This window comes from Neltuma alba, unplaced genomic scaffold (genome assembly GCF_004799145.2).
Source record: "Neltuma alba isolate B1F8T4 unplaced genomic scaffold, ASM479914v2 tig00003151_pilon, whole genome shotgun sequence".
Lineage (NCBI taxonomy): Eukaryota > Viridiplantae > Streptophyta > Magnoliopsida > Fabales > Fabaceae > Neltuma > Neltuma alba.
The window spans coordinates 1-19,067 of record NW_021633162.1 but is presented as its reverse complement, the minus strand read 5'-3'; the positions used below and the strand labels follow the sequence as shown (position 1 = coordinate 19,067).

General features: G+C 35.9%; 2 protein-coding genes, 1 long non-coding RNA gene and 1 pseudogene across 3 annotated transcripts; 2 read left to right on the top strand and 2 right to left on the bottom strand.

The window, feature by feature from the left end:
* Window positions 1–49: 49 nt before the first annotated feature.
* Window positions 50–4,094, top strand: LOC114740433 (26S proteasome regulatory subunit 6A homolog). Its single transcript, XM_028928578.1, has 10 exons — window positions 50–275; window positions 588–704; window positions 1,370–1,477; window positions 1,703–1,894; window positions 1,983–2,174; window positions 2,621–2,739; window positions 2,885–2,972; window positions 3,122–3,241; window positions 3,324–3,464; window positions 3,838–4,094. Exons 1-10 carry the CDS (start codon window positions 159–161, stop codon window positions 3,913–3,915), a joined length of 1,272 nt encoding a protein of 423 aa, XP_028784411.1. The 5' UTR covers window positions 50–158; the 3' UTR covers window positions 3,916–4,094.
* Window positions 4,095–5,408: 1,314 nt separating this feature from the next.
* On the bottom strand, window positions 5,409–7,058 carry LOC114740441 (translationally-controlled tumor protein homolog). The gene is made up of 5 exons (XM_028928587.1): window positions 6,883–7,058; window positions 6,486–6,559; window positions 6,243–6,368; window positions 6,011–6,168; window positions 5,409–5,885 (listed from the first exon to the last, which is right to left on the bottom strand). The coding sequence occupies exons 1-5, from the start codon at window positions 6,908–6,910 to the stop codon at window positions 5,768–5,770; spliced, it is 504 nt and encodes a 167-aa protein (XP_028784420.1). The 5' UTR covers window positions 6,911–7,058; the 3' UTR covers window positions 5,409–5,767.
* Window positions 7,059–10,724: 3,666 nt separating this feature from the next.
* LOC114740431 (E3 ubiquitin-protein ligase RFI2-like) lies at window positions 10,725–16,329 on the top strand (annotated as a pseudogene).
* A 903-nt stretch (window positions 16,330–17,232) lies between these two features.
* LOC114740436 (uncharacterized) lies at window positions 17,233–18,074 on the bottom strand. Its single transcript, XR_003739688.1, has 3 exons — window positions 17,923–18,074; window positions 17,442–17,504; window positions 17,233–17,343 (listed from the first exon to the last, which is right to left on the bottom strand). It is a non-coding gene; the product is annotated as an uncharacterized LOC114740436 (long non-coding RNA).
* Window positions 18,075–19,067: the final 993 nt, after the last annotated feature.

Sequence of the window (19,067 nt, the reverse complement as noted above, 5' to 3'; positions counted from 1 at the left end):
TAGCAATGCATTCTATAATTTATCCAGCGGTAAAATCTACCAAACAAGTACCCTTGGCTCGTCTCTGTCCGTTATTCTTGCTCTTCTTTTCGCATTCTTCTGTTGAATCCCTTAGTTTGATTGCACCACGAAGGTTTCTGTAAAAGTGAAATTTGTTAATGGCGACCTCCATGGTTGAGGATACCAACTTTGAAGATGATCAGTTGGCTTCCATGACAACCGACGACATCGTCAGAGCTTCTCGTCTTCTCGACAACGAGATTCGCATCCTCAAGGCTCGACCTCTCTTTCTCAATCTATTAGTTTTTAACTTTTGGTTTTCGCCTGCGCATTGAACTCTATCTATCCAGTCATGCTGCTTCGATCTTGTCTGTTAGGGTTTACTTAGGGTTGATTGCGTTGATCTCGTCTCCCCGTTTTCAGGGGAATAAAATTTGTTCCTTTTGGAGAAGCTTATATCTCGAGGCTTTGTCTAGTTTCTAAGAGTCTCTATCTTATGAGAGCAGAGGATACCTTTGCTGTCACTTTTGGTTTTTACCATTTTTATTGTAAGTTTTCTAAATTTGGCTCGTTTTACGGTGTTGTAGGAAGAGTTGCAAAGGACTAATCTGGAATTGGAATCTTTCAAGGAGAAGATAAAAGAGAATCAGGAGAAGATTAAGCTCAATAAGCAATTGCCGTACCTAGTAGGCAACATTGTAGAGGTAATTTACTGCTTTTGTTTATATTTTGTTTAATATTTTTTTTTTAAATCTTTAAACCGTGCTTCTATCCTAGCTTTTTTGAATACGAATACTGGTCATTCAGGTCATATATATTTTGAACTGCTGTTTCTAAGAAACGAAAATTGATGGAGCTGTGAATGGTATACTAAAGAATTCTTAAAAAAAATTAATATTATAGCCTCCTACGTTTGAGTGCTGAAAAATGCATCTCCATTCCAGAATTGAGAGATTTTGAATGCGAAATGAATATGAAAATATCCCTATAAGATTTTGCACAAGGCATATCTTCTTCGATGGGGAAGAGACGAGCACATCGCCTTTAAAGTGGTTTTTTTAGAAGTTTTCCAGCATGTCTTAGAGCATATATTTACTTGTTCCTCACCATTCGTTATGTAAAGCATGATTTCAGCTATTCAAGAGGGTGTTTTGTAATGATTTCTATTATAATATTTATCGTTATTAGTCCAATCTTGAGTTGCTTCGTTTCTCTATCCTCTAATGTATAGAAGGATGGTGAATGCCCTACTTCCAATCTCAGCATAATTTGCTGATGCCAGGGGCAGTTTCATGGTGGAGATTGAGCTAGGTTTCTTGTTATATTGCACTGTCTTTTTAAATTATAATATGATATTTTTTTGCTTTAGATATTGGAAATGAACCCAGAAGATGAAGCTGAAGAAGATGGTGCCAATATTGATCTTGATTCACAAAGGAAGGGCAAATGCGTGGTGCTAAAGACATCTACTCGACAGGTGACTCTGCTGACTCTTTTTTTTTTTTTTTCCTTTTGGGCCAGTGGAAGGGTTGTGTGTGTGTGTGTGTGTGTCAACTCCAGGATCTAATAAAATTTCTTTATTGCTTCATTTTCATATAGTTTTCTTCCTCAAATGTATTTAGGACCAATTTTTTTAATTAAAAAAATCCCGTAGTGCTTGTTACAGCAACTTTGAACTAAATGGTGTTTCTTCTGACTGCAGACAATTTTTCTTCCTGTTGTTGGGCTTGTTGACCCGGACAAGCTAAAGCCTGGTGATCTGGTCGGTGTTAACAAGGACAGTTATTTAATCTTGGATACTTTGCCTTCTGAGTATGATTCACGAGTAAAGGCTATGGAAGTTGATGAGAAGCCAACGGAGGACTACAATGATATTGGTGGGTTAGAGAAGCAGGTGAGGTTAATTATTGGAATGGTTTATGAAAAATGCATTTTTTTTTAGTTATGGTGAGGTTATTGAAGTTCTTTGTTCTTCTTAACAGATCCAAGAGTTAGTGGAAGCCATTGTTTTGCCAATGACCCACAAAGAGCGTTTCCAAAAGTTAGGAATTCGTCCACCAAAGGGAGTGCTCTTGTATGGTCCTCCTGGGACAGGGAAAACATTAATGGCCCGTGCTTGTGCAGCACAAACAAATGCCACTTTTCTGAAGCTGGCGGGCCCACAGCTGGTCCAGGTATGACAGTCCCTGACTTTGTGCTCCCCTACTTTAAATTTCTTGGCAAGGCTGATATTTTGTAATACCATTATTACTCGTTGGTTGCTGTTGTAAGTTCGGATAAAGTTAGTAATTCGAATCTTGATGATTTCAGTAGAGCCGAGCAAGGCTTTTAGTATTATACCAATCTTTATTCCTGTTTTGACTTTTGCAATTCGAGTTGATATTTGACTCTTAGAGGTTGGATCCAGATCGTTTCATCTATAGCCCTTACATATTTCTGATACTAATGCTTGGATATATTTTCTATTCCTCCAACCCATATTTGATAGAAATCTGTATTTCTTCATCACAAAATACAGTACATCAAGCTTTTGTGTGCATGGATTTCTTCAATGTTTGTAATTGTCTCTATAATGGGTTTGCACTTAAAAATGGTCTTATCTAATCCTGATATTTTTCAGATGTTCATTGGAGACGGGGCTAAACTTGTCCGTGATGCCTTTCAACTGGCAAAAGAAAAGTCTCCATGCATTATTTTCATTGATGAAATTGATGCCATTGGCACAAAGCGTTTTGATAGGTATAACTATAAGGAGGCAGGAATTTCGATTTTTATATTTTGGACCAACAGCGGGATTTTAGGCCTATACCTGTGTAGATTTGCCGTTGAATTATTTATTGCAGTTTGACAATCTTTTGACATGATATTTTGTGCCTGACTGCAGTGAAGTAAGTGGAGATAGGGAGGTACAGAGAACAATGTTAGAATTACTCAATCAGCTTGACGGTTTTAGTAGTGATGAACGTATTAAGGTTTGTCTTTGTTTCTTGTTGTCCTGACTTATGTTTTGATAGAGTTCTGATTTGTAAAATCTACTAGAAGTTGGCCCCTTAAGCCCATTTTTATTTCCATTTTTTATTCCAAGTTGGATCGCCATTCTCATTCATCTCGTAAAATGTAGGTGATAGCTGCAACAAATCGTGCAGATATCCTGGACCCTGCTCTTATGCGTTCAGGTCGATTGGATCGTAAAATTGAGTTCCCTCATCCAACTGAAGAAGCAAGGGCCCGAATTTTGCAGGTTTCATTTCTCGCAACTTTATATGCACGCACTTTTATCTTGCGAAATTTGCACTGATTGGCTTCTAATTGATATTTTGTAGATCCATTCTCGTAAGATGAATGTTCATCCAGATGTCAACTTCGAGGAACTAGCTCGATCCACGGATGATTTTAATGGAGCACAACTAAAAGCTGTGTGTGTTGAGGCAGGCATGCTGGCTCTTCGTCGAGATGCTACAGAGGTTTGTTCTTTGGCTTGATGTAATATATGCAACAATAAAGGTGATAATCATGATTAATCATGTAATTATGACTACTGTGTACGCATTGCTCTTTCAAGTTCTTCGTTATTTTTCGATTGATGCCTGCTTTTGCCATAACTCCTAAGTTTCGAGTGAACGATAAATATTTATCGAGATCATTGTAGCCAAAGCTTATTTTGTTGGATCTACGCTTGTGACCAAATGAACATTGCTTTGTATTTTGTCGGATCCACGCTCAAATGTACATGTCGTTAAACATGTCGATTAATTCACATAAAGCAGAAGGGCAGAATGAGAAAACACTTGGGCTGTTTTTTTTATGGTTTTCTAACTGTTTTCTGTCTAATTGCAGGTGAACCACGAGGACTTCAATGAAGGGATAATACAAGTCCAAGCGAAGAAGAAATCAAGCTTGAATTATTACGCATAAGATGGATTCTGTTTTTGTTTCATGTGCTCAAGCCCAAGATAACGGTGACGATCAATATTTTCTTGATTTATGTACTGACCTCATGTTATCTTTGTTTAAGAGAAACGTAATTCAGCCTGTTTGGCTAGGCGTTCTAGGCACCATAAGCGGCTTATAAGGCTGAAAAGCACGGTTGCAAATTTCTGTTTTTTTTTTTTTTTTTGACCAATCAATACTGTTTTGTTGAGTGATTGGGCAATATGATTTTTATATGAAAAGCTATAATAAACTATAGTTAAAACTAACAGTTTATGACTTATAATTTATGAGTTATAGCTTTTGAAATATGGAGAGAGAGAAAATTAAGAAATTTATTATCTCTTTTGGTTCTTATTATAAGTCTTAAATAACTAATTTATAGATAATAAAAAATTAGTTGAAAGTAATAAATAATTTAGAAATATACTTTTATTTTTAAATATGCTTTTAGAAATGTATTTTTATTTTTTCATGTTTCATTTTATATTTAAATTATTTTTTATAATTTTTTCATGTTAAATTAATTTAAATGTATTGTATTATCTCAATTTTTTTTATGTTTCACTTTATATTTAAAATATTTTTTATGATTTCTTTAAAGTTTTAAAATTCAATTCACTTATTAAATTTGATTTTTTTATATTAAATTATTTTAATTTTATTGTATTATATGAAATTATTTTTTAATCATGTTTTATTATTTATTAAAACTCATACCTATTTTGGTTATTTTATAATAAATTTATTTTTATTCAACCATAATTCAAATAAATTTTTATTAATTTTACTTTTGTAAGCTAACTTTTCTGAATTTTAATCTAAATATAATTCATCTTATCCCATTTAGTTTTTATCTAATTTTACTTTTTCAAAAACTATTTTTCTAATCGCTGATCCAAACAGACCCATTAACATTTATGAGCTATAGAAGGTATGCATGCTGTTTCGGGCACTGATTCAGATGATATATGTATGAGGTTTTAGTCAAGACTACTAAACAAACATGATTGTGGGATCGTGTTATAAGTCTCATATTGGGAAATCTTACAAGTGTTATAGGGTTTATAAGTTCAAGAGACTCTCCCTCTTAATAAACTACTTTTGGGATTGGATTCTTTCTTTAGACTTATGCTCATCACATTAGTGTTTTCATTGAGAGTTAGCCAACCGAAAAAGGCCACCTGCGAAGGGTTCTGACTAGTAAGAAGACCGAGTGAAGTGCCGTAAAGTAGAGCCGTTGGCTTTCGAGAGAAGTGCTTTGTTATGAACCCTATATTAGGAAATCTCACAAATGTTTTAGGGTTTATAAGTTCAAAACGCTCTTCTTCTAATAAGCTAGTCTTTTGGGATTAGGTTCTTCCCTTAGACTTGTAGTCGCCCTAAGGCTAATCTACATGTCTCGCGGAAAAAAATTGTTCAAGGACAATTGCTGGGGAAAAAAATTGTTCAAGGTATAACTAGTCTAGAGATTCAACTGGGCAAAACAGTCGGTAATGCTCCATGAATCTGAGCAACGGCATGCTCCTATTTATTAGCTGCCTTTTCATATGAATGATGTTATTTTAATCACCCGACCTAACAAATCAGGCCACCGCCAAGTCACAAATATCTCAGCTAAATTATTACCACGCGAAAAAAAAGGAGAAACTAAGGCATGTGAGATGACATCCAAACAAGCGAATTCTCCGAAAATCCAAAGCGTACACGATTCGATCCAAATACACACACTCATAACAAAAGTAACATAGGTTCTCACCACCTCTAGACATAACTAGATGTTCTACGGTAAGCTGATTAACAGCTTGAAGTTTGCTATCTCAGCCCAAGAACTCTTTTAACACTTGATTTCCTTCAATCCGTAGGCAATGTAGATAAAAGTTGGATCGGTAGCACCTTCCTTGTAGTATGCAAACACGACGGTGCTGTCATCGTGCATACTCTCTCCCACAAAACTGCCACATTGTGGCCAATCAGTCAGTATAATTTTATGTGAAAAGATGGCCACTATTAATCAAGTATCATCGGCCCAAGGACACGATAACATCAGGGAATGGAATCATGAGACTGTGAAACTTACAATTGGAGATCACTGAGCTTCGAGAGGAGATATTTGGTTGCCCCTTCAATGTGCTTCTTGAACAATTCTTGCTTCTCCGGCTCTAATTTGGGTGTCAGCAACTTAATATATTTCTTCATGTAACTAACAAATTGCTTCTTATCAAACGCGGGTTGTTCCTGAAAAAGCAAATTTCCATTCACACACAACACTGGCAAAACTTAGTTAAAACAGAATAAGAAATACTGCTTACCTGAAGCCTGAAAGTGTCGACAATATCAACCACTTTGACAGCTTGATCATCTACACCTTCATCTTCACCGCCTTCTGCCGAAGGATTAGCGCCAATGTCTACATTGATTGCCCCTTTCACAACCCACTGCCAGCAGCAACATTGACTTGGTAAGCCATAATATCCTCCGACATCAAAAAATTAAAGCAGGCAGAGGAACAGAGGACCCATAATTATGCAAATAAATGCTAAATAATTCCCAACCTTTCCCTCCACCTCCCACAGCATTCCATTCTCAATCTCCTTGTATGGGAATGAGTCCGAGAGAAGCTCATCACCTGAAAATTCATCACATGAGTGCAAGTATCTAGAGAATATTATGCAATCAATGGTATTTACCTAATCCGTCCGGCGATAATATCTATCAGTCGGAAAATCACATGTCCCCAACCAGTCCATTCCTCGTCAGGTCACACATACTATAATATGTCTAAAGAAATGGATCCTATAAAATTTTATGAAATCAAAATATAAACGTAAACACGAAGATATAATGAAGTCGACTCCAGGCAACAGCTTATTGTTTACGCGAACATCAAATTCAGAGTAAAAACAAGTTGCTGACTCAGCCAAAGAAGACGATCGAAGATCAAAGATTTACCGGTAAGCATATCCTGATAAACAAGCATGGTTACTTCTTCTTCTTCTTCTTGTCTGTCTCTCGGAGAGCTTAGGAATGGCAGGGGCGGTGAGCTTTGATGGAGAAATTGTCAATATGGCGGTGGGATTACTGGTATTTATATTTGATAGACCCCTGCTTTCCTCCCAATTCTGTTACTATTCCGTTTCCTATCAATTGTAATGAAAAAACCTTGAGTTGGTGTTCATCACTTTGTTAATTAATCATTAAATCATGCTTTTAAATTTTCCCGAAAAAGATATTTTTATGCCATTTGTACAGGAAAAAGGAATTTGGGTTATTTTCGTCGGTGAAATATATACAGTTATATTAATATTAAAAAAGATAGTTAGATTTAAGGATGATACTACTTCTGATCTTTAATATAAAAACTTATTTGATTTTTATTTTGATCCTAAATATAATATCCCAATCTACTTTATTTTTCATATTTATCTATTTTTTTCCAAGCCAATCTTTATAATAATGATAGTTCTAGCTAATACATTTAACTAGTAAAGATATTTTAGGAAAAGTAATAATTAGTTATTACAAATAAATAATTTAACTAATTTTTTTAATCTACTCAAATCAATTAACTAATTCTTGTATTAAAGATCAGAGGTAATATTTAGATTTGAGGATAGTATATGCAATTATTCAACTAAGGGCGCCTCCGTTTTCTTATAGACGCTGGAATTGATGTGGATTGACTACTATAGATTCACATGTTAAGGGCATGTTTGGGTAGCATAGGAAACTATTGTTTTGAGACCCAAACCACCAAACAAGAGGAAAATTAACAAACCATGGTTTTGGACAAAAACTATAATTTCAGACTCAAAACTATAGTTTTAAAAAAAGTGAATCCACTATGCTTTTGGTTCAAATTGGAAAGTATAATTGTGCCTATCAGAATATATCTCAATGATAAATTACTTTGACACTCCTCAATTATTTTTTTATAAACATATTTAATCTTATACTTTACAAATATATATACACATATTAATTATTTATTAATTATATTATCTTATATATTATTAATTATGTTGTTAAGAAATATATTATTAACAATTTTATTTCTTTAAATTAAAATATATTATAAAATCTATCTTTTATATAATTATCATATTAATCTGTGCTTTTTTTTAGTAATTCGCACATATAAAAAATGTTTCTGATAACAACTATCTAAATACTCTCACTTTATCAGAATTACTTTTTTGCAAAATTTATTTTTCATAAAATCTATTCTTCTAAAAATCTTTTTTCCTGAAGTTATTTTTCAAACTACAAACACCTTCTAAGAGTCTGTTTGGGTGACCCTCAAAACCATGGTTTGGGAGGCAAAACCATGGTTTTGGTGAGATGTCACCCAAACAGCATCAATTTTGGGCCAATAATCTGAAACCATGATTTTGGAATCCAAAACCATGGTTTCAGGAGAAGTGAATTCATTCTGCTTCTGGCTCAAATTGGAAAGATGATTGTGCCTGTCAGAGTGGATCTCAACAATAATATGACTTTAACATTTCTCAATTATTTTTTTATAAACATATTTAACCTTATATCTTATAAACATATATACACGTATTAATTACTTATTAATTACATTATCTTATGTCTTATTAATTATGTTGGTAAAAAATATATTATTAACAATTTTATTCCTTCAAATTAAAATATATCATAAAATTTATCTTTTATATAATTATCATATTAACTTATGTTTTTTTTAGTAATTTGTATATATAAAAAGTACTTTTGATAACAACTATCCAAACACTCACTTCTCAAAATTTTACAAAATCTATTCTTCCCAATCTCCAAAAGCTATTCTCTGAACCATGGTTTGGTTTCATCCAAACACAACCTAAGTCTAACTTACGGGAGTTCTTTGGTTTTTTGCTTCTTACAGTTAAACTTTCTTCGTCTGATGTTTTGTAATCAAAATTCTCAAATAAACCTGGTGCATTTAGGGAGTGGTTAATAATTAATACTGTGCCCTGGAGCCATAATGGAGAGACGTCCTCGTGGATTGGTGGAAGCGGCTTCTGGTTTGGACTCCCAGTGGCTTCCGAATATGCTTTTTAGACATATTCTTTTCAAAGATGGCGTGCTTCACGATAAGAACGAGAATAAAGTGAATGGATCCCTGCACACACCGTTGACCATCCTCAGCACCAATCTTTCCCCGAGCTGAAAAATTTTATTTATCAGATATAACGGAAGAAACTAGTCCCTCATGACATGGTGAATTAATATTTGAATCTTTGTTAGAAAAAGTATCCACATTTAGTACCTGACAGTATTTCAAATAGGATTATCTCTAATAAAAAAAATACTTATGTTTTAGTAAAAAAATTATTTATTGCATCATTTTGTTCTTTCAGTCCAACGAAAGAGAAATCTTATTCCATCCAGACCCAGCAAAGCCCATGCGCATACACCTGCGTCTCCTTTAGGGCCTGTGAGTAAAATTAATTTAAAAGTGATTTTATGATATATAAAATAAATATACGATAGGAGTTTTATCTCAATTTATATAAAATAATTTTAAAAAATGCTTCTTCATATTTCTAAACACTCTTGTTTCATCGACAAGCGGTTGTTCTCTCTCCTGATTTCTTTAACTTCTTCGTCATTATTCACTGAAGACTTGTTTGCGCAACTGGAAATTGGTTGTTTCAAGAGTGATGATAATTTAATTCGTTACATTAGCCTCGTTGAGAATCAGATCACAAAGGCACCTTGGGGGACTAATCCTATGTCCACAAGTAACAGAAAATCTATTTTTTCAAATATATAATATAAAATATATAACAATGCGCCTTAATGATGATATTTGTCATAAACTGTAAGGTTTGCTGGCACCTTGAATTGAAAAACAAGCTTATTGTTTTATACGGGAGAGAAACGGGCTCGCTCATGAATGAATGGGGAGACTATTATTGTTGGCACCAACTGATACCTTAATTCAATTCAATAATCCATTCATTCCATTCTGTACTTATAGTGATGATGGCTCTACCAACTGATACCTTCTTCAATGATTGTCACGAAGCGATGCTGCTATTGTGTTTTTAATGTATTTTTGCTTACCTTCTACTTTAAAGCTTGCTTAGCTCCAAGACACCTTATTTCCAAACCGTCATTCCCGTGAGATTAGTTAGCACATAGAAAATAAAAGGTGAAATTTTTTTACCCCCGCGGTGTGGATCTAAAAATTGCAGAAAGCGTTATCAATAATTAGGGTATGTTTGCTTTTTAATTTTGATTGAAGTTTGCTGATCAGAAGTCTTTAATAAAAAGTCAGTTTGATAAATTAAAGATTATATAAATAATATATAATACAATTATTTTCAAATATATTAAAAACATATAGATTTTATGATATGTAATTTTTACTACATAAAATTTTTTTTGAAATGGCATTAGTCCAAACCCCCACTTTATTTTTAACACAGATTCGAATGTCACGAGAATTATTTTTTTTCATTCTACAATACCCATATTTTTTACTCGAAACAATATAATTCATTCTGAACAGGTTTCCAGACATGAATTTTCACCCATTTTCTCAAAAGAATTTTTAATCTTATTATAATTTATTTGTCACAATAAAATTTCAGCCAAGATGTAAAAGAAAAATAACAATATTATGAACGCGTGAAACGCTGACAAAAAGCCCACAAGATCAATGCCAACCGTAGATAAGTTGCGGTTGGACAGCGTTTATTATCTTACCCAGATACTGAATGATCCAACGGTAACAAATGAAGACGCCGAGATAAAGAGATCGATTGAGAGGGACGGACTCAGAAAGCTGATTTTTCCTTTTGACAATCAGATTGCGTTTGCCCACCAAAAACGATCCTCGTCCTCCTCCTCCACTCCTGCAACAATTCAGATCTCAGTTTTACTTGGATACTTTCACGTTTTCCCGGCATATTTGCGTGTTGGCGGCGTACATCCTTACCGAGACGGAGAGAGGGCAGATATTAAATCGTGTTATCTCTGCTCGCAAAATTAGGGTTTCGAAGCTTCTGTTGTGGTATGGGTCTTGGAATCGATGACGATGTGGTGGTTGATGATGGCGACGGGGATGCTGGCGCTGGAGGCAAGTCCTTTGGTTCAGTGTCGTGTTCAATCTGCCTTGAGGTTGTCGCCGATAATGGAGACAGATCGTGGGCCAAGCTTCAATGCGGTCATCAATTTCATCTGGGTAAGTAGATTTGTGGCGGAGCTGGGAATTATTCTATTGCACTTTGTCTGGATTCATGGAATTTGAGCTTGCAATAAGTATGCAATAGGATCAGAAATTCTCTTTTGTACTTGTTTAATAAGAATGCCATCAGAGTAAAATAGAGGAACTATGAATGTGCGAATTGGAATTACTTGGACTAGAGTTGTTGATTCTAATTTCACCATGGATCGAGAGAGAGAATAAAAATGTCAGCCAAGCGTGACCCTTGTTGTTTGTTGTTATGCTCAATGGACCTCTTCCTTGTTGGGTTTATGATTTCTCACTAAATAATAAATAAGGTCTGTATGACATTTGGTTGCATTATTTGTTGTGCCTGCCTGCCAAGCGCGACACTTGTATGACAATGTCGTTCTATTTGTTGTTCATGCCATTTGATGTCACGATGAATTGTCTCTTCATTTGGAAGTAAACTTTAGAATGGATATGAACATCCATGTTGAATTTCAAGGTATGAACTTCAATCCTGGCGGCATAAATTCATCTACGTTAGATCGAGTTGCCCAGGTTTTGACATTTGAGTGGTGAACCAAGTTGCTAAATTCATTTATTTTCTTCTCCACATATACAGTTGATAGAAACCTGTACCTAAAGTTTTGGAAGCTTGAAAATACTCTCGTGGTCGAAAAATATGAACTCTAGCAGAGCCTCCACGTTTCTCCTCCTTTTCTTCTATTTTTGAACACCCATTCCAAATTTATAAAAAAAAAACCTGTGATTTGAGTGCGGGCGATAAAAAAACCTCCACGTTTCTCCTCCTTTTATAAAAAATTCCACCCGGGGTGTGTTACACTGTTACCTATGAAGTATATGGATTTTTTTTTCATATTTTTCTCCAATTTCATATTCTATTCCATTCTTTCTCACTTCCCTAGTGTTTATAACCCCATACCTCATAATTAAATCCTATCCATAAAAATTGAGATGTCACATTCCCAACATAGGTGGATGCAAATGAGCTTCCCACATTTTATGGAATTTAAAGCTCCTTGGAGAAGCATTTATGGCATGCCAATCAAGGATTTTGGCCTTTCCCATCTTCTTTCCATGGCAAAAATTCCATCATGCCAAACAGATTCTAAGAGAAGAGTGGAGGGAAGATCAAAGGAATTGGAGGAGAGGGTGACAACAAAATAATAAAATAATAATAATTCAAATGAGAAATCATAGGGCTATTTATAGAGCCCTTGATTTAAATAAAAAATAATAAAGCCTAATTCATAATAAATTAAAGAAAACCTAACAATATAGGTTGTTTGTCATCACGATTGAAATCACTGATAAGCACGTTTCACGTAAGTCGAGATAAAATTATTCTCACATACTTATCTCATATTCTGCAAATTACGAGTAAAAAGCTGCTTAAAGATTTCCAAACGGGCCTATGTAGTTACAAAAACATAAAAATAAATTTAATAAAACCCTAATCTCTGCTAGGCTTAACATTGGTTTTCAATTTCCATCTTAGCAAATGGTATAGGACAAGGGGGGAAGGAGGAGGAGGGGAGGATAAGAGAAGAATGGAAGGTAGAGTAGTGGCTATTTATAGAGCTTTAGATATAAATAATAAAAAATAATAATTGAAACTGATATAAACCTAGAGAAGATGAGCTAGAGCCTAATTCAACTTCCAAACAAGTTAAAGAAAACCTAACAATAAAATAACTATCGAAAAAGTAGCTCCATCCAGTGGTCTAAAGGTGAAAATCTTGGTAATATTCTGAACCATATATGAGCCTTACAACAAATATGATTAAAACATTTATAGCTCCCACATAAATATCAAACGAATTTAGTTAAACTGTAAGTTCTTCTCCATGAGATATATGTTTCAATTTTTCATTTATGTATTAACTCGTATGCTGCTTTAATGGGGACATTTATAAGAGTTCATTATAAACTGTTAGAAAGCATTGAAGCACTGTGATATCGCATGATTGCATGTGATTTCTTAGAATTAAATTCCTGACATGATAATACCCGCAACATATTCTTATGCTAATGTTTATATGCTTTGAACTGTTCAGATTGCATTGGTTCAGCATTCAATATAAAAGGGGCAATGCAATGTCCCAATTGTCGGAAGATTGAGAAAGGCCAGTGGCTTTATGCTAATGGCTCTCAGTCTTACCCAGAATTAAGCATGGATGATTGGGCGCATGATGAGGATCTTTATGATCTTAGCTACTCTGAAATGGTATCGGTCTCTATCATGTTAATCATTGATTCTTAATGATGTTATTGTTACTATTCTTCTCCTGTTATATTTTATGCTTACAAAAGAAACTTTACCAACATTATTATTTCTTCTAGTTCCTTTTTTGGTGAATCATGCTAATGGCATGTGTTTGCTATGTGTTGTTATGAAAATATCATTACATATATGAATTTGTTTTTCTTGTTGTATATTGTAAATTTTTCCCATATGCCTACTCTTCTGGAAGCTGATAAAAATACGGCCCTTCTAATTGCTAGCAAAGTTTTCTCTGTTGAGCAATCTTTGTTGGTTTCTCTCATCTCTGTCTACAAATGCATCTTCATTTGTCTTATAACAACCTCACCAGTACGGATTACACCTTGACGGCTTCTGACTTGTAAACTGATGTTGAGTTCTTTCAAAAATTGTTTGTCTAAAGAGAACGTATGTATGTTCTCGTGGCACTGTCAAATGGTTACACCACATCCCCCCCCCCCCCGCCCGGTCCCCAAAAAAGAAAAGAAAAAAAATGAGTACGAGTTGTTGAAATGGTAGGGTTTGCCTGTATGTGTGTGAGCTATCTTCTGCTAATCATGTTGACTTCTATTGTTTTTTTTCCCCAACAGTCTTTCGGGGTTCATTGGTGTCCATTTGGGAGCTTGGCCCGACTTCCTCCATCTTTTGAGTAAGTCTGCCGACTAAGATCTGTTTTGTGATTGATTTTTGGGGTGATTGCCCGTGCTGCCTTTTTCTCTGTGTTTTTTATTTTGGTGTGCATTTCTTTTCCTTTTTTTTGGGGGGGGGGGGTTGTTCTTCACTGTGCTCATTCCTCTTTTTGGTGTTGTTTATCCGACTATTTTTTTAACAATACCGAATCATGATTTTGAAGCCATCACAGCATTGACAGAAATAGAAAAGGTGGTTCCTTAGAAGCTTCATAAAGCATTTTTCTCTTGAGATTTTAATAGAGGAAAAAGTTTAACTTGTTCTCTCGTCCTTTCAAAGATGCATAAATTACACGGCTCACTGATATGGAAGAATCAGTTCTGGACTTCTGGTTATATTTGGCAGTGTTCTGTAGTAGCTTTGCAATTATTAGATTTTGATCTACATTCTGTGGAGTTGTATAAAAAATGATGACCCTTTGCATTGTCCCTTTTTTGGCTCTCAGTTTTACAGATACTCCTCCTTGTGTTCCTTAAAAAGAAATAAAATAAAATAAAGCACTATAATCCTTGTTTCTGGGAAATGATGTGCTGCTTGTCAACTCTTTAATGTTGTGTTCCTTTTTCCAGGGAAGGGGAATTTTCATCAACTGCATGTAAGATTCTTTTCCCTGGGTATCAGCATCTCCTTTTTGTTGTAGTTGAAGCTTGCATTTGACTGAATATGCTATGTTGACTGGAATGGTGGGATGCAGATCATGACATAGTGGGACAACATGCTATATTTGCTGAACATACAGCATCTGCTAATCATCATTGTCCATATATCGCGTATATTGGACCAATACATCCATCTTCGTCAAACTCTGCTGGAACGGTTTCAGAAGCTTCTAACTTTACCAACCCCTGGAATGGCCCATCTTGCCTAATGACATGCCAGCTTCCTACACTTTTCCTGCCGTGTGGATCTCCATTATCACAGTTGGGAACACCATTCTGGGCCTTTCTCTACTGCCAGCAGTCGTCTAGCTGCTGCTGATCAGCCTTCGATATCACCTGCCAGCCAAAGGCCAGCCAGGGGTGGTTTGGATGTACCCAGATCAGGATCTTTTATGCATCCTTTCTTGTTGGGCACAGGTACACCTTTTGTGATTAGAAAGGAAGGATTGTTTTACGAATGATCGAACTGCTCCAATGTGATTTGAGATGTTGGTGCATAATCATTAACCCCCCCCCCCCCCCAAAAAAAAGGAGAGAAAAAAATCCTAGGGCAATTGACGTCTGATGCATGTAAATTTCTGCAGCGCTGCTGCGAGAGGGAAGCTCAGCTGCTTCCTCAATGATCCCTCCTTATCCAGGCAGCAATGCTCGGGCACGTGATAGAGTCCAAGCTCTTCAGGCGTACTATCAACAGCATCAACCAACTAATTCAGTTATGAGGACGCCTATGTCTTCTGGAACCCGAAGATCTAGCAGTCATAGAGGATCAGCACAGTTAGCACCGGTGGCCTCATCACCAGACCAAGGTGGCGGCTTCTTTCTTGTCCACAGGTTCATCAGGACGCAATTTTCAAGAAGAAAACCACCTACCAAGTCGCTTCCATGCATGGGAAAGAGATCCCTTGCCTTCCTTGTCGTCAAACCACGTTGATAGAGATTCCGGTTGGGTAGCGTACCACCAACCCCTTGGTGGGTCAGACCCAAGCATGAGACCATTAGGATTTCGATTAAGGCACGGTTCAGAGAGAATGCCCTCGCAAAATCGGTGACATGCTTGTTTCCCTGCGAAGAAAACTTCCCACTAGTAGGGAAATATCAAAATTTTATATATGCTTGAGAAATGTTTAAGTAATGCTTTGGCCTTTAGGTCTGTCATGTCATGGCAGGCTACAACTCCGGCTGGCCCTGGAATTCACCTGGCAGACAGGTGGCAGTGTGATTGATGGACATTATCTTGCTCTACTTTCTTCTCCTCTGGGGGCATAAAATAAGATGTTGTCTAATTGGAGAAATTGGGTATTTGGGAGTTTGGGGCATTGAGACGACTCGTTACGTTGAGCGGACGAGGCGGAGCCGCTGCTGGATTTTATACCTGACGTTCGTGCAAATGCTGTGTATTCAGAATTTACGTACTGGATCTTTACCTGCATATCGTGGTGAGGGTGATTGTTGACGGTTGTGCAAGAGCTGGCCCATTGTATGTGAATTGCATGCATGAGTGATGTTCAAGTTCTATGTTGGGTTAAAAGAATTTAATCTTTGGATTGAAAAATATAGTCTTCGTATTTTTTTGGTATGAATTATAGCTCGTCACAAATTATAGTCATCGTCGTCATCACACCGGTAGGCAACTAAAATGGGTTAGTAACGATTGTAACGGAGATAGATAGGGTCGGTTGCAGTCTTAGGAAAGCTGATCTTAGCTGGAATTGCCCCGTCTCTCTATAGACCCCGCGTCTTGGCGCAATGCCTTGTGATTTAAATTAACAGTATTTAACAGTCTTTAATTTTGTAATATAAGCTACAATGTTTCTGGTGCTGATAATTTTTGCAGTGGAAACAGTTACGCTGATAATAAATTTTGACATTATAATTTAATTCTTTAAGTAATTTTCAAAGAAAATTCCATACCGTAACATAAGATTCAATTTCATTGCCACATTCATGAAGACGTTTGCCTTTATTCTCTTTTCTTTTTTCCCCCTTGCAGCCACGCAGAACTTATGACCTCCTTATTAAGTTGAAGATGTTAAGTTATAAAAAGCGTCCTCTTATTAAGTCGAATGTTAAGTTATAAATGGCGTACCTTTATTGTAATAAATCATTAAAAGAGCTAGGTTAAAAATCATAAAGCATACACTTTAGATTATTAAAATTGTCGTAATAAAGAAATGAAAGTTATAAGCCAAAATATTTTCCTTGCTTGGGGACGTGGTGGCATAATCTAATGACATCAAGCAAAACTAATTATGAAATGACAGAGATCTCTAACGATCAAGACTAACCAAGGACATAGGGCATAGAGAATATAACACCCCAACCATCATTAGCATCCCAAACGAGTTAGCAAGAACCAGGAAAGAGTTCATTGCAATCATCTTGATAATCTAGTTATAATTCATATAAATTTTGTTTTGTTGGCAAATCAAATGCACCATCTGGCCCTTTATTTAGAACTCAAAACCAACATAAAAGCAAGCTGCATACGAATCCTAAAGCTTCACATAAAATATCTAAGACAGTTCCAGCCAAAAAGACCTCATCTCTCAATAGCGATATCCAGAGTCAGCAGATCTGCTGCGATCAGACTTCACCTGCCAATAAATCATCCGCGACGTCCTCAAAATACTACTTCTGAGATAAAAAATTCATAATCAACTCCAGAAATAAGCTTTAAGGATATTGAACATACCGAAGACGAACGGGATTGCGACAAGCTTTTACGGCGAGGACTGTAACTTCTATAAGGTGAAGGCTGCTTATTACACAAAGAAAAGTACCTTACACTCATGTTACGGAATAAATTTAATTCTCACATTAAATACCATTTGTGTTCAAACCCTCTTTTGGCTCCCATTTCATAGTCCTATTTTCTAGTTAGTTCTTGTATGGCAAACAAAATGCAAAAGGCAAAAGCAAATGTCAAAAGAGAAAATTAGACAATCATGTATTTTCGTTCCTTTTGTCTGCCTCTAAATAATACCAGGCCACGCAAGTTAGATGACATTTTAAGAAGAATTAAACAATCATATATTTTTGTTCTTTTCGTCCCCCTCTAAATAATATCAGCTCACACAAGTTAGATGATATTTAAAAGAAAATTGGACAATCATGTATTTTCGTTCCTTTCGTCCCCTCTAAATAATAGGCCACGCAAGTTACATGACACTTACAGATGAATTTGGAGATCTGGATCTCGAGCGGGATCTGCAAATTTACGAAGAAACAACCCAATCAAATATCCACAATGATCCATCAAAATGCTTGATCCACAAGCCGAATATCAGTTCGACATCAAAGTTGCCACAACGATAGGAAGAATCAAATCTACCACCAAGTCTAACGCAGCTGCCAAGTGGGAAAAATCAATAGGACCCAGTATCTCATTCTAAGTCTGATTTAGCTAAACAACCTATTCTGGGCAGTGTAGGATTCCTTGGATAAGCCAGCTTTTTGATTCCAACTCATCCATATACAGTCATCCGGTCTACAACATCAGCAGACCATGACTATCATCAATAAATCGTTATCAACTGTCAGAGCATTAAGTTGGTGCACAGGCGCTCATCAATAAAACTGTATTACCTCAATCACAAAGTTGCAGGCAGGCATTTGAGTACCACATGCCATCAAGATCCTAACACGCAGTCCAGACGCTATGCAGAATGCCACATTCAGATAACAAACAAGTCAACCTAGGGAACATTGTATAACCAGTGGCCAACCTGACGAAACACTTCAAACATTCCCTCTCCTCCCCACTTCCCAAATATGAAGAATTGTGCTGACAAGTCTAGGGAGCAGCATTAGGTTTTATAATAACGAGTCGATGTCACAATAAAGTTTTCATATTGGAAATACGATTTTAAAACTACTATAGGACACACATGAAATGAGAGCCCATTCAATATGAGACCCGGCGCCGAACAAAAAAGGTTTGCAAGACCCTAATGGAATATAAAGATGAAGGCAAATATTAAAGCACAATCCATCTGGAAAAAGAATCCGTACATGATATAATATAGATCGATAAAGCAGAATTTAAGGTCTACTCTGATAATTAAAATCATTAAAAACATTCTATCCATATAACACCTGAAGACGCTTCTTAGTTATTCCCGTCTAGAGAACAAAAGGTTGGAGAAGAAACCAAGGCAGGAATCCGAATGAATCGGGGAAACGTGCCAAGCATTGAAAAATTTGGAAGTCAGGACTATTTATACATATACAAGTGTCAAAAGTAGAACAGCTTCCAAAATTGCCAGAGACAGAATGCAAGCCAAAAAAAGTTACATTTGCACAAGAAATCAGCTAACTC

What these genes read in the sequence shown, in the direction of transcription:
- LOC114740433 (XM_028928578.1), top strand. Translation starts at nt 159, where the DNA reads ATGGCGACCTCCATGGTTGAGGATACCAACTTTGAAGATGATCAGTTG. An exon ending in GGCACAAAGCGTTTTGATAG is followed by an intron (nt 2,740 to 2,884) that starts GTATAACTATAA and finishes GCCTGACTGCAG; the next exon opens with TGAAGTAAGTGGAGATAGGG. An exon ending in TTCGTCGAGATGCTACAGAG is followed by an intron (nt 3,465 to 3,837) that starts GTTTGTTCTTTG and finishes GTCTAATTGCAG; the next exon opens with GTGAACCACGAGGACTTCAA.
- LOC114740441 (XM_028928587.1), bottom strand. Translation starts at nt 6,910, where the DNA reads ATGCTTGTTTATCAGGATATGCTTACCG. An exon ending in TTATCAGGATATGCTTACCG is followed by an intron (nt 6,560 to 6,882) that starts GTAAATCTTTGA and finishes ATGAATTTTCAG; the next exon opens with GTGATGAGCTTCTCTCGGAC. An exon ending in AAGCTCAGTGATCTCCAATT is followed by an intron (nt 5,886 to 6,010) that starts GTAAGTTTCACA and finishes ACAATGTGGCAG; the next exon opens with TTTTGTGGGAGAGAGTATGC.